The sequence below is a fragment of the Barbatula barbatula genome, assembly GCF_947034865.1.
Source record: "Barbatula barbatula genome assembly, chromosome: 18".
Taxonomy (NCBI): domain Eukaryota; kingdom Metazoa; phylum Chordata; class Actinopteri; order Cypriniformes; family Nemacheilidae; genus Barbatula; species Barbatula barbatula.
The window spans coordinates 5184710-5200363 of NC_136781.1; the positions used below are offsets into that span (position 1 = coordinate 5184710).

The following is a 15654-nucleotide window of genomic DNA, read 5'->3' on the forward strand; positions in this document are numbered from 1 at the left end:
GCAAGTTAAAACTACAGTATGTCTAGGCAGTATTATTTAAGGTTACCAGTAGAAGAACCCTTACTGGTCAAACAGTTTCTGCATATCTCATGTAAATCTTGAGTACTTACAGAAGAGTATTGTACCATCTTTTGTTTTATCACATTTATAACAGACAGATATAGCGTTACAATTATTTCAGAAAACAAATGACGTGTGCTGGGCAGAACTAAAGCATGTGTGCACCCATTGGCAACAAAATACTGACATATGACTAAGTTTCACTTACCGATTGCGCAAGCTCCTTCTCCCGCTCTCCTTGGTTGACGCGTGGGCGCGCTCTTTCTTCTCGCTCTGGTGGGGTGACGTGTGGGCGTGCTTTCCTGTGAGAATTGTCCAATAAGGGACTAAGAAAAGTTGTTACGCAATCAGATTTTCATGTTTGAAAAAACTTTACGAAACCTATACGAATGCTGGGGGAGTGTTTCGAGCACAGAAATACTACGTCATACGTCCAACTAGTTTTTTGTACAAGTTCACCATGGCACATTTAACATTGTAAAGAAGTCAGAATGCATGCAACACCGCTAAAAATTCCCTAATAGAAATTTATATAAATTAAATGAAATATTTCTATTATTTGCCAAGCCAATAAACAAACATAGAACCGAAGTTAACTACTTCTTCAGAGGTGTATAAAGACCTTACATAATGAACCGTTATGTTTGTAATACCTTAGAATAAGCTATTTATATCTACATACAGAGCAGGCCTACATACAAGGACTTCGCGGCCATGTTTTATTTCTACAGCGCACGTTTCTTCTTCCTATCCCTGTCCTCTGTAAAACGCATCGCTCTCTCTCTCTCCAGTTTTAGCGCCAATGAGATCTCGCTCTCTCCCTCTCTCTCTCCCCAGTGTCTGGATGTGTACAATATTATTTTAAGCCGATCCTTCTCTCCGCTAAAAGCCTGAGTACCGCAGATCCTTACTCATCTCTGCTGGAAAGTCTTTAAAATATTAACACTGTTTCTAGCTCCGTCTGACTTTTATCCTTCTTTTTCTACTTAAACACAGACATTTTATTTTATGTAATAAATAAGACATCGCTCCTTCTACAGTCATTCTAATGCACGCATGACCTTTTCCCTGCGTCATCATGAGAAGACGCGTTGCAGCAGCCGACGAGATCTTTTTGTACTGTGGTGAACACCGTTGTGTTTGGACAGAGATATTTGTTGAAAAACTATAATACAACGCTAGTTGCCGCTGTAAATCAAAAACTGCGCCTTTAATTTAGTTGTATGTATTTTCATAGTGCCTCCGGTCATCCGGGTGTATCCAGAGACCCAGGCACGAGAGCCGGGGGTCACAGCCAGTCTGCGATGTTATGCTGAGGGCATCCCGGATCCACAGCTCTCATGGCTGAAAAATGGAATGGACATCACCACAAAACTCTCCAAACAACTCACGCTTCAGGGTAAAAAGTCACATAATATCACATCATAACACACGTCAAATTTCCTGCATGTTAAAGTTCACCCAAATATGAAAATGTGTCATAGTTGAATCAGCCTCTTGTCATTTCATAAATGCATGACTTTTATTTCTTACCCAAAACACAAAAGAAAATATTTTGAAAAATTTTCTTAACCGAACAGCAACGGCATCGATTGACTTGCATTGGTTTTGTGTCCATACATTAGAATTGAATGAGTACCGCCGTTGTTTGGTTACCAACATTCTTCAAAATACCTTTTTTTTGTTATGTTCAAAAATTAAAGTCATGCAACAAGTAATGACGGATTTCAAACAGAGAAATCGCACACTTTAAGAATACGAGTGATTCATCTGCATTTATTCAGTTGGCATTTACAAGTAGTTATCAGCTTCAGTTTTTACACAAGCTGATTTAACACCTTAAAGTGGTGTACCCACAACCCTCCACAAGCAGTTGTTGATTCCTGTCATCCTGAAGGAGCTTTATATTGCCTCAGAGCCTGCCGGTTGCGTTGTGGTGGTGATTGACATGTTTGTCATGATCTAGGTATTTTCTCACTTCCACGATGCACCCTGTGGGGGGCTATCATCATCGAATGCTTCTCCAAAGTCAGCTGTTCAAACTAAACCCAACATGACAACTTAAGAACGCTATAAATGTTTCAGCTGTTATCAAAAAATGTTCACGATCCCATTAGAAGGACTCGTATAAATGGAGCCATCACGCTGTTTCTGTCAAGAGTGATTTGGAAGACGTTCAGAGGGAAAAGTTCACTTGAGTCATTCAGTTTTTTTTCTGTCTGCAGCTAATGGAAGCGAGGTGCACATCAGCAACGTTCACTTCGAGGACACGGGCGCGTACACCTGCATCGCCCGGAATGAGGCGGGCGTGGACGAGGACATCTCTTCTCTATTTGTGGAGGATTCAGCTCGCAAGACTCGTATGTATAAATCATGATGCGCAGTCCATTTGTTCTTATAATAGGCCTTCACTACCTGTGTATTTGCATAATTCATCGGACTGAATGTTAATAGTTAATAAACTTCAGGTGTAATAATAGGCAGGGTAGGATGTGAAATAAATGAAGAAGAGTCACACTGACCTAATGTCAGAAATGTTATGGTGCTCTGTATAGGAGCAGGATCAGGATTATCTAAAAAAAATGGGGGGTATTAAAGCGATGAACATTGAGTCATCTACTTTTTTATCTTCCGAACACAAAATAAAATTTTGGTAACCAATCAACACTGGCCCCCATTGACTTGCTTTGTATGAACACAAGACAACTGAGACATTTCTCAAAATATTATGTTCCGCATGAAAGATTATGACAGTGAACTATCACTTTAATACATTCAGATCTAGATTTGGCCACCGTTCATTTTGTACGTTTATGTATGTGAGTACTATTCATTATATTAAAGTGATGTGGGCTGTGAAAGAAGAAATTCTTGCGGGGTCACCCTGCAGTCAGTCAGTCACATTATTGCTAATGACCGTGCAGAGGTGTTGGGGAATGTAGTCCGCTGACTGAGTTCGCAGGCCTAGGTATTGTAGTTTAGCTAGATATGACCCGGCAATGCACTGTACTAGAGCCCTGCATTTCAGCCCGGGCTTATTTAGAACCCTCGGGCCAGGCTTGGGGCCAATTTTTACGTCAGCTCACAAGCAGGACGGGCTTCGGGCTTGTCCTCCATTTTATATATTAGAGATTCATTATATTTCTAACATATATTAGAAATTCATTAAAAAAGAAGCGATAAGAAGTTGATGATGGTAAATTAGAAAGGTCTCCAACCATTTTGTAAGCGAGGGCTACCAAAATATCTAAAATCCTCTAGAGGGATAACATACTTTCAAACTTTAAACATGTGATGCCTTATTTTTACGCTCAGAGAACCAAATTCAGTTTTCTTATATTACAAAATATATTAAAGCTTAGAAGACTTGCTTGTAAGAAAACTTTCATGACGATGTAGCACTTGGCTGATCGGTGTAGTCATAGATTTATTATTGGTGAGCCCTGTGTTTAGCGGGCACCTTACAGAGTTCATGCGGGCCACCAGGTGCCCACGGGCACCACGTTGGGGACCACTGCTCTACACGATGTCCTTTAAGAGATTGTTCTTGTGGCTGTACCTGTGTTCGGAGGCTGTCTCGCTTTCTGTTTGGTCTATTTTCATTAGTAATTCTAAATCTAAGATAATCTTCACGTTGTTGTTATTATTATTATTATTATAAGTTTATAGTTATATTTTACGATTTTACACGGGACAGGGCCCGGCTAGGGTCTGGATTTAAGGCTCTACACTGTACGGCCAGAAGCCGGGGTTTTTCACAGCTCAGACGGCTTGAGTTGTGGCTGCTGTTTTCTACTTGCATGCATAATGGATGAGAGCATTTTCGCTACATCTCTGGCCACTGATCCGGAGACAGTAAATCCAGACCCTTTGATCTCCGCTCTGACAGATGAACTCCCCTACAACTGTTCTAAATTGTCTGCATCAACACTCGCTGTAGACCATCTTGCATGCTTGGGACTCCTCAAGTAGACTATTATAATCTCAGCATGTGTGCTGAAAATATTCTCACAGGTCAGGTTCAGATTCACTCATGGTGGGTCAGCGAGGGTTTTTACGGTCTTGCTTATTAAAGGCCAAAATCACATTATTTTCCATATAAAGTCACCGACACTTCAGCACACGCAGTTCATCTGCTGCTTCTTGCCCTGGAAACAGCTTTTAATTATTGCCGATCAATACATTAGTGTACTTCTTATTCACCTCATGCGTTGATGCTGTCGACAGACCCAGTTGTTGGTTTTGATGCTCTGCGCTATTGCTTTCATTGTGAATACGAGGAACAATTCTAAACTGTCAACTGGGATTACTCCTGACATGAGTTCTTTAATGTCAGGTCTAAACTCCTAAGCTTCAGATGGTACACGGTTCCCTGCCCCCACTGAGAACAGCAGCCCCGCCAACATATTTTCAAAAGGCAACCAACCAGTGCATTGAAAATCCTCATGTTATTGATATCAATAGGCATTTAGTGTGCTGTTTTAACTTATCATGATCATTTGTTCTTGTCGCTTGAATAACTTGTGTTATTTGTACATGCTTGAATACAGAGATCTGTGAGCATTGACACGTTTTAACAAGGTTTAATAAAAGCAAGGAAGGAGGTGGGAACCGGCAAACGTAAAACAAACTTTTAATAAAATAAACAAACAAACAGAAAGTCACTCACGGTCGACTGCCGGCCACACAAACATAATAAAACAGAACATCAAGTCCAGCCCTGGTCCTCTCTCGCCCCCTTTCAAGTGGTCGCTACTCTCTTATCCTTCCGGACATCCTCCGTGAGAGATGCGAGAAATTTCCTCGCGTCACCGTCCTCGCGCTGTTCCCTCACAGCTCTCGTCTAGCCCTGCTCATCACACACGTGTAAGAGTGAAAGCTGGGATGTGTGTTAGGCTGCATGTGTGCAGCCAAGATTGCAGCTTAAGAAAGGTTGTATTGGTCATGTGATATGTTATCGTACATGTAAAGGGCAAACAGGGTGGAGTTAGGGGTACAATGATGAGTAGTTGGGGTCAGTGTCATTCTGAAGGTCAGAGAGTAAAACACACCAGATTTGGAGAAGAGATAATTATCTCAGTCCCTGTCTTCAGTATCCCCATAGTCTCAAAGATTAAACACTGTGCCACAGACAGATATGGTTCTTTGGGCTCGTAAGATTGGATGTTTGCCAGAAAAGTTTTGCTTTTGGCTTTCCCACTCAGTGATTTTTTCACTATTATATGACCAAAAGTTTATTTTAATACGATTTATTTTAATTAATTTTAATATTTAGTTATAAATGTATATTTACTTAATTCTCAGTTTAATTTTAGCTGTATATGTTTGCCTTAAAAGTTTGCACAGTCAATAAAGATTACCAGAATAACATTTCATGTTGTTCATATTGTAACTGTATATATAACAAAAAAAGTTCATAAATCTTGACCTCTGAAATCTAAAATGAGAAAAAATCTAAATGAGAAAGATTAGCATCCAACTAGTCAAAAAACGACAAAGAGTCATTTTAATGTATTTTTATTGCTGTAAATGAGGATATGAGATACTGTAATATGTTACTGGGTATATGAGATACTGTTTCTCATTTCTCATCTCATTTTATTTAGACTTATTTACAATACTACAGCTTGGCTTCCCAAACATTCATTTCAATCTTAGACGTGCCGTTACTCAGTCAGTCGGTATTAAAGATATTAAGTTTATATTTTAACAGATTTCATTCACATTATATCATTTTAAATTATTTGTAAACGATTGGTCAAGGGATGATCACCCCCAAAAATTATATTTGATGATATTTTAAGAAATCTCTGGTTTTAAATCCATACAATAGAAGTCAAATGGGGGTTCTAACAAATATCTTCTATTGTGCTCCGTAGAAGAAATAAAGTCATGCAGGTTTAACATGAGGGTGAAAGAATTTTCTTCTAAATCATGCAAACAATATAATTCAGTTATAAGAGGCAAAGCAGACGCTGCATCACAAGTTGTACTATCATCAAATATTTGAATACACATGTCTCAGAAGATATTTTTGCTTCAGAAATGTCAGCAGATGGGTGCTGTGGGAGGCGGATTAAACAGATGAGCAATTTAAAGCTGGGGTGAAGCGAATCACTCAGGTGTGATTCTGCACATCATCTAAAAAGAAATGAAACAGTATGCTGTTGCCGTCTTGTCAGGGGGGGAATACCAGCCAAGTATTTAAGGCTTTTGGATAAACACCACCTGGAAACATACAAACAATAATAATTCTGATATCCCTATGGTTTCCCATGCAGCTGTGTGGTTCGAGGAATATAGGATTCGTGTTGTTATCAGGAGGGATAGTTGAAGAAAACTAAGAAACAGATGCGGAGAGGAAAAGCTCGGAAAATAAACAGTGTCTCCGAGTACCCACACAATTCCACACTCAAACACGAAACTTTGATATAACAGGTGCCTCGCCAAAAGCCAGCGGAGTCCGTTTGAGGGCGGTTATTTTGTACGTGGATCTGTTTTTAGGATTGGTGAAGCAGGATAGCGTTTAGGGAACCTGTCAGAATTAGCATTTCACACCCTGTAATTCTGTGTTCTTCTCTGTCACGCACTGGGCCCATCAAAATAATGTAGGCTTCTCTCTGGCATGGCATTCTAGGATATGTGAGCTTTTATTCTGATCATTCTGATCTCTCTGGCATGGCATTCTAGGATATGTGATCATGCTCACCTCTGCCATTCATTGCTCAGTGTGCAGGGTATTTATGCTAAGTGACTACAGCTCTGATCCAATACTCAGAATAAAATTGTATTGTGTGGCCTGTAAGGATTGAACGAACGAGTGGATGAACCAAATCCCCATATCCGATAAATAGTTCATATTTGCTTTAATTTACATGTTCCTCATGCTTTCCGATTAGCATTATGTAAGGAACTAATTTGGTATTTTGATTATTAATTTTAAATGAGTACCAATGCTTTGTAAACAATGATTTGCTTGAGTTGAGTCTTTGCAGCAAAGTCAAGTTTATTTAAATAGCGCTGTTTACAATGTTGCATTGTTTTAAACCAGGTTTAAAGGGAAAAGAAAACACAAAAAAGTCAAATTGGTGTAAAGATTACAAACAGAGAGGACCATCCTAATAAAAGCAATGTTAATGGAATTTGCAGATGTTAATGTAATATCAGAAATCTCCCAGTGAGCAAGCCAACACGGCAACGGTGGCAAGTAACCAAAACTCTGATGATGAATAAATGGAGAAAAAACCCTGGAGTGCCAGTTCTCTGACGTATTAAAAAGTCAGCGACTTTAGAGTAAACAGCGATTCAGTTCACAAACAGATACAGTGTGAATGATTTATGAATCTGACAGCTCTGGTTTCTAAGTTATTTGATTTATAGACTCAATGATCAGAATAAAAGCTCTTTAAAGTGCCAAATTATAAACGAATAATGATTTACAATACATTTTGATCCATTCAGTTAAATTCACATTTATTTATAAAGTGCGTTTCACATTGTATTTCATTTTAAAACAGCTTTACGGAAAAATGTTGTAAAAATCAATGTATTAAAGGTCCAGTGTGTAATTTTCGGGATAATCGATTGATAGAAATGCAATCATATACTGTATACATAGCTTTGTCTTCAGAGGTGTATAAAGAGTAACGTACACAATGAAGCGTTATGTTTTTATTACCTTAGAATGATCTATTTCTACATACACCGCGGGTCCCCTTGCATAATTCGCCATGTTCTGTCAGCCGTCGTAGTATTTCAAAAGTGAAGGGTGGAGTGAGTGGTTGGTAGCATTTCGCAAACTTGCCGCTGGATATTACTGACTGGACCTTTAATATTTCCATTCTTTTTTCTAATTTACATAGTTGTATTGTTTGAAAAGTAGTGGTCACAGTATATGCTTTGTGTCTCTCTTCAATTGAGTTTTTTACATGAGTCAATTAGGACCAACTTGAACCAAGACGTGTCTGAGGTCCGACTGGCCTGCTCATAGCTCATACTCTGTATCACCGCTCTAAGGCAGAAATTAATGGCAAATTCCTCTTTTCTCCCAAAATCAGATGTTTTTCTCCGGGAGAGGGATTCAGCATCCGCCGCTCTCTGAAGTATTGCTCTACGCCTGAGGGCATTAACCTCAATATCCAAAAGACTTTAGAAGTGTGTATTAAAGTTAGAAAAGCCAACACCAGCCAAAACAAAGCAGAGGACTTGGAAGGAACCCCAGTTTACTTCATTTTGTCTTATACATGTTGTTTACATTATGTGCAAAAAAATATGGCTTGCATGTTCATCAACAGTACAGCATAATTAATAAGTCTTCATAATTATCTGATCTCTTAACTATGTGGAAGCACCGTTGGGTTTTGCATAGCAGCGAATTAACATGACGGACTCAGAACTGCATTTTTCAGCTCATGAATACTTTGATAGGTCAATGAATGATTCAGAGAGCTAAAGCAGAGATGCAGACCCCAGGCGTTTGTCGTGATTAGTTTTGCTTTTGTGATGGAGACCTAATTAGAGCCCGACACCGGCCTTTACCTGGAACGACATTACTGTCATCCTGCAGCATTGCCGTTTACAACACTGAAGCTTAAAATGTGACACGGCCAAGAATGCCTTCAGAAAACCATTTCAAAATTATTTCCTGTTTTTCTACTTCAGTTTTTAGATTACATCGATGCATTAACTCAGCAAAAAAACTTGACTATAGACGTATTGAAGATGAACTCGGTTGCTCCATCACTCATCTTGTGTCTCAGTGATGAAATAAGAGTGCCAAAGAGAAGAGAATGAGAATTGTGAAGCACAGATGAATTGTAAGAGAGGGAGAACGATAAAGGCTGGGACAGAGTTAGAGGAAATCAGATAAAGAACAGTTGGAGGTCACAACTTTACTACAAAGTGCACTCAGTAATAAAGCACTGATATAATGGTCTATTGTTTCCTGCTAATGGGTCACATTTATCAATAGATTTCTGCTGTGACAAGTATTGCACATGTATAATAATGGCATATTGGTCGTTTGTGGGAAATGACCACGATTCTCATTTTTACCACAGTACAACATAAATGAGCTGAATCATTTCCTCCTAATGGAGGTGTTTTACAATCAATTCTGTACAGAAATGCTTTAAGAATGATTTGCTTAATTGTGATTGTTTGCTTAATTTTTTATATAGTTTTTTGGGTTGTGCTTCAACACTTGCAGGCCACTTTCGCCAAAACTCCAATATAGAGGTATTCGATCATTATTATTGGGTCATCGATCTCAATCTCTAAAGTTTAAAGTGTTTCAAGAGGCAATACCAGCCAGCGTCAGCGGTTACGGTAAATAATCACGCCTAATACGAAGATAAGCCTGGACTTTCACCTCCATGCACATTGTTTCCTCTGTGTTTTCGCTGCGGTTTGTGTGTGTGGGGATGTGAACCCAACGTATAAATCCCCGCAGGCCGACCTCAATGTATAATGATGGTACGGTATGGATTACACATGTGTGAGACAAATCAATAAGCTCCTTGGGTTGCCGAGTATAATTACTTTGGCCAAATCAAACACAGCTCTCAGTTGGTTTAAACAACATTAGGGAAAATAACAAGGAATTGCAAATGTTGTGCTGCGTGTCTAGAAGGGTTTCAGCTGACCTTCATGTATGTGCTATATGATGTGGGAACAATATGCAAACATTTTTCTGATTTTAGCATTTTTCTATTTTCTTGCAGTGGCAAACATTCTCTGGAGAGAAGAAGGTAGGCATTTTTATACAATTTGAAAGTAAAGACTTTCACAAAACCTACATTATACTATATTCACTATATATTTTAATTATTTAGATAATATTTTGACTATATAGTTTAACTCAACTTATGTTGGACACCCAGGGAATGTAAATGTTTATTAAATGTACGGCTCGAAAATATTATAAGCATCTGCAAGTGTAAATTGCTGACCGGTCAATGTGTTTTCAGTCAATCGTGCTTATATAATTTTATGCGTCACACTACAGGTTTGGGAATCGGAAACATGTTCTATGTGTTTTATGAGGATGGTATTAAAGTCATCCAGCCGGTGGCCTGTGAGATTCAGAGACACATCAAACCCAGCGAGAAGCTTCTTGGCCTGCAGGTGAACCATCTTATAAAATAATATTTAACTTCCTGAATGTACAAAATAAAGCCTTTGATTCCCTTCAACATGCTTTAACCCAAAGCAAAGAGTTATTTTGAGCATTCATACTGGATTCGAGTACAAGACAAGTACAGGAGAAATGTATTCAATGTGGGTAAGAAAGAATCCAGGTGAAGGGATTTGACTGGTCAACTGTTAAAAATAGTTGTTTATCTTAATGAAAAATTTGTTAGCAATATTTAAGACTTTGTTGGCTGCCTGTGACATCACAGCTCCGTATAGATGTTTATGAAGGCTTTTCAGGGCAAACTAGGGGGCTTCAAGACTACTTTTGTTTATGGGACTAAATTAGCATTAATATAATCTTAAACATAAAAAACAAAGATGTTTCATTAGCTTTTTGTTATTTCATAATAAATGTAGCGCCCCCTCCTGTCCTAGGTGTATCTAACCTTTGGAATATTGGACGCTTGAACCCAGATTCATTTATTTTGTCTCTCGACTTGATCTTATAATCAATATGTGACCCTTGGTTATACACTACTTCTTACAAAGTGCAACTTAGACCCCTGTAAACCCACTGTTATCCAATTACAGCTACTTATCTGTTCTATTGAAGGGAACAACACACTATGTAACTCAAATATGCAATGAATTTATTTAAAAGATGAAATAAACAAAAATTACCAAAAGAACCAAAATGAAATTCAACATGAATGAAATCTGTTCCACCAACTTCGGAATATACTGGTGTATTCAAATACAGTGTCTGATTGAGTCTTCTATGCACCACAGCACTTAAAGGGGCTAACCTCTTAAACACACGCACACGAACCCCCGTTGCAGGCCTGATACGTTGCTTGTGTGCGTTGAGGCCGAATAAAACGTAAAATGGCCGCTTCACTCTATAATAGCACTAACAAATAAACAAAGGGTACCTGGGTGTAGATGGCAAGGGTTAACGATTTCCGTCTCCCGTCAGATCCATCCACGCGAGAACGTCGTCCGTTAGGCAACCCTGTGATGTCCCCGCGCTTGGAGCTCTATCTCGACTCTCCTCAGTAAGGGATAAACCTGAGTAAAGTTTCTCACCGGTAACACTAATAGTACAGTTCACTGCAATAACGATCAAAGATTAAACCATAACAGTTCTTCCGAATCGCGTCGTGTTGACTTACAACAGAATATTATTATGTTTAACACTTTAATACTGCAGTTCTGACTATATTTCACACAAATAAACCAACGCACATTGTTGTCATGGCGACAAATCTCGCTTCCTCCTTTCCGTTTTTTCTCTCTCTTGACTGACATTCGCCCTGGCCAATCACCGTTGCCATAACTGACATGAGACGGGATCAAGTTGTTTCTTTAACCAATAACGTTAAACCAAACACAACTTACTGACATGAACATTTCTGAACAGGTACACTTTGATTCAGTAATAAGCTCGAAACCAAGCAGCACATTTCTGCATATTCCCATTTAAAATAAATAAAATACAAATAATAATAAAGAACAATAATAAAGAAATTAACCCAGGGTTACATAAATATACAGTACATCTTTCTACCAAACTTTAGAATATTTGTTTGGGTAGAATTTCTGAGTTAGGGGTCTTAAAGTAAAGGTTCATCCAAAAATGAAAATTCTATCAACATTTACTCACCATCTTGTCATTTCAAACCTCTATGACTTTCTTTATTCTGAAGAACACCAATATATTTTGAAGTTGGTAACTGGGCAATGGCGGTAACCATTGACTCCGATTCTATAGACACAAAACCAATGCAAGTCAATGGGTACTGCCGTTCGGTTACCAACAGTCTTCAAAATATTGGCTTTTGAGTTCTGCAGAAGGAAGAAAGTTTAACCGGTAGTAAAGTCAATTATTACAGAATTGTCACTAAGATATTTACATTTACATATGCATTTGGCAGACGTTTTTATTCAAAGGGATCGAACTCACGACCTTGGAGCTGTTAAAGCCATGCTCTTACCACTGAGCTACAGGAAAGCTATTTACATATATGCATTTGGCAGACGTTTTTATCCAAAGGGATCGAACTCACGACCTTGGAGCTGTTAAAGCCATGCTCTTACCACTGAGCTACAGGAAAGCTATTTACATATATGCATTTGGCAGACGTTTTTATCCAAAGGGATCGAACTCACGACCTTGGAGTTGTTAAAGCCATGCTCTTACCAATGAGCTACAGGGAAGCTATTAGATATTATTGTGGACAATGGGGGCTTCAAAGTCAATAGGATTGAGGTCCACTGCTTCAGAGAAAAAAATAATCACATGGTATTCTTAGCTCAGGTGATTGCTCACTTCAAGGGCGGATCTGCGCTAGATGAGAAACTAGCCATTGACATGAATGAGAATCCCAGCATTGCCTAAGGTAGGGGGTATCATTTCTGGACGCCATTATTTTTAAAGAGCTCACTTCCTGTCTAATTTCCTGCTGCAGCTTCTCGGTCACCAAAAAAAGAAGCTCCTTTCTTGACATGACCAATATTTCAACTCCATCTAATTAGGATCACAGCAAGCCTCATGTGCCCGCAGTTAAATTAGATCATCAACAGAGAAACCGGTTCCGCTCCTCCCTCCGATACTTACATCGCTTACAACCCACCTTGAAGCTGCATATCATTTCTGGGATCTTTCTGATAGACAGCTGTTAGATTTATACACGCCATTAAAGCGGTGCTCTGGTCTTCTCTGCAGTTTCATCAGGTCCGCTATGCTGATGATACAAGTGTTTGTGTGGTGCTTTAGGCTGGTGAGAGCTGGAGTTTGCAGTCTTAAGAGAGGCAGGAGGCCTCTATTAGAACATCAATCAAATGCCAGCAGGCCCCCATGCAAACCCTGACTGGGGAAGAATGTTTAGAGAACATTATGATATGTTTCTCCCACGTTGTACTTGTGGGAAATAACTGTCACAGCTAATTTCTTCCTTTTTAAATTCTCTAATCATTATGAAGATGAGAGGATTCATTGCGGTTACATTAAATGGCTGGACAGTAAATAGTGTACTGTATATGCATTAGTGTTTAGATGCAACCTATATCAACTATCAAATCAGGTAGCATATAGAAACAAATTATTATTTTCTCAAAATGTATTTAATCACTGTTTGTTTTCATCGGCAGTATGTTAGGTTCTGAGCTTCAGGACTAGAGGGAACTCACTTCACAGCGACGCCATAAAAGAAAAATTTTTGGTTCCCCAAAGAACCATTCAGTTAAAAGTTATTTAGAGAACATTTCCGTTCATAATTTTTTGTTTAAATAAACTTTCTTACTAAAAGGAGCCTTTTGTCTAAAAAAAAGAACCATACAGGCAAAAATGGTTCTTATGGCATCGTGTAGCATCTTTATTATAAAAGGGACCGTTCACACAAAAACAAAAATTCTTTCATCATTTGCTCACTTTGTTGCAAATCTGTATAATCTTTTTGTTCTGATGAACACAGAGAAAGATATGTGAAAGAACGCTTGTAACCAAATAGTTCTTGGCCACCATTGACTACCAAAGTAGGAAAATTGACGATTGGTAGTCAAAAGTGCCCCAGATCTGTTTGCTTTCCCACATTCTTCAAAATATCTTCTTTTACATTTACATTTATATATTTGGCAGAGGCTTTTAGTCAAACATTATATATATATATATATATATATATATATATATATATATATATATCTTTCTCTGTGTTCATCAGAACAAATAAATGTATACAGATTTGAAGCAACTTGAGGGTGAGTAAATGAAGACATAATCTTAATTTTCTTTGAGGGTCTGAGGAAATTCAGGTTTCAGGTCTTTCTCCTAATACCTATGATAAATACAACTCAAATGACTCAAAAGATAATATTGTTGACCTGTGGTAAGAAGCAATTAACCAAGAAGCAATTAAGATATTTGTGGTGCTTGTTTTCCTGTGGGAGAATAACTAGTGCTGGATCTGTGGACATGTTACAAAAGTTGTATAAGCACAAAGTCTCCAAAGGTTTTTGTCGGTAATCTGAAGAGTTCGGTATATTCTTTATTTCATTATTTAACACCTACAAAAACCATTTTTTGTGAAATGTTTTGCCTGGAAAAAGCAGCATCCTTGCTGTTTCTTTACAAGAAATGGCACTTTGTGTGATAATGTGTGTGATAATCTAACCCAGTGCCCTTTTTACATTTATAAAGGATTTTTTAGATGATTGTTTGGTTTCTCAGTCTTCTACTTCTGTTTATTCTTTGTTTTTCCATGTTTGAGATCAATTAGAGCCATAAGCGCTTTAAAGCCAGTTATTTTTGCACAAAATTAAAGCATCTACTTGAGCAAGACCCATCCGGTTACATCACTCTGTGACTTGATCGTCATTGACAGCCCTTGAGTAGCCCAGTCAACAGCATCACCACAGGAGACGCCCATCAATCAAGCAACATTTTTAACCATGACAACGTCTGCCTCAGGCCCGTCAAACACTGACATCTCGTAGGTTCTGTTTTCGTGATGACATTCCATCCAATATCGGTTAACATCCATTAGGTCACTTCCTACACTACAGAGTCTTCTAATGTTTAGTGGATGTAGTTCTTATTGGGTTTTGAAGAGCCAATTTACTTGAGTGGCTGCATGAAAACCTGAAGTCAAAGATGCAAATAGTGGCAAATTGGATTATATTGTTGAATGCACTTGAATTATTCCACAGATAAGGGACTTTCACCTTAAGGAGCCGGCAGGAGATGCTTCCACCTTGAAATTAAAACTTTCCACAGCCACAAACACACTACGTTCTATAGTTACTTTCACTTTTGTGAAGGTCAGTCTAATGATCCATCTTGTTTCTATATGTAGTCAGTTTTGATGACCTGTTTTTTTTATTTTAAAGGAGGAGGTTTGTCCAAAAACCGAGGGGGAGACAGATCAAAAGTGTCTGTGGACATCAGCAGTCAACGTGAAGGACAAGTTCATTTACGCCACTCAGCCTCTGCTCAACAGACTGCTCATTGTAGACATCCAGTCCCAGAAGGCCGTTCAGGTAAGGAAGGGTATCAATAACCCAAACCATAAACATCTCATAAACCCATCCTCGGGTTTGATTTTTTAATGCCGAGACAGTTTACAAATACTGTATTCGAAATCCATGCAAATGTATTTATGTGTTACGTGTACTGAATAATTTATAATCCTCAAATCACGCTAGGTGCAAAATTATGTTTAAAGTGATAGTTCACACACGAATTCGGTCATCATTTACCCTCTTGTCAAGTCAAATCACAAAAGAAGATGTTTTGAAGAACGTTGGTAACTGAACAACAGTGGCACCCATTCACTTCTACTGTATTGTATGGACCATAAAATCGGTGAAAGTTATACGGGTGCCGGTTAACAAAATTCACCAAAATATCTTCCTGTGTTCTGCTCAGTTTAAGACATTTTCATGAAAACTGGTCGGACATTGTTT

At 38.5% G+C, this 15654-nt stretch overlaps 1 protein-coding gene across 2 annotated transcripts in view; it reads left to right on the forward strand.

Moving 5' to 3' along the window:
* The window catches only part of fstl5 (follistatin-like 5), a 100982-nt gene that overhangs the window by 72720 nt on the left and 12608 nt on the right, over positions 1-15654 (forward strand). For both annotated transcript variants that reach the window (XM_079479273.1, XM_079479272.1), the window contains exons 9-13: positions 1298-1459; positions 2286-2420; positions 9783-9809; positions 10067-10185; positions 15079-15228. In XM_079479273.1, coding sequence (XP_079335399.1) covers positions 1298-1459; positions 2286-2420; positions 9783-9809; positions 10067-10185; positions 15079-15228 — 593 coding nt within the window. The remainder of the gene's footprint in view (positions 1-1297; positions 1460-2285; positions 2421-9782; positions 9810-10066; positions 10186-15078; positions 15229-15654) is intronic.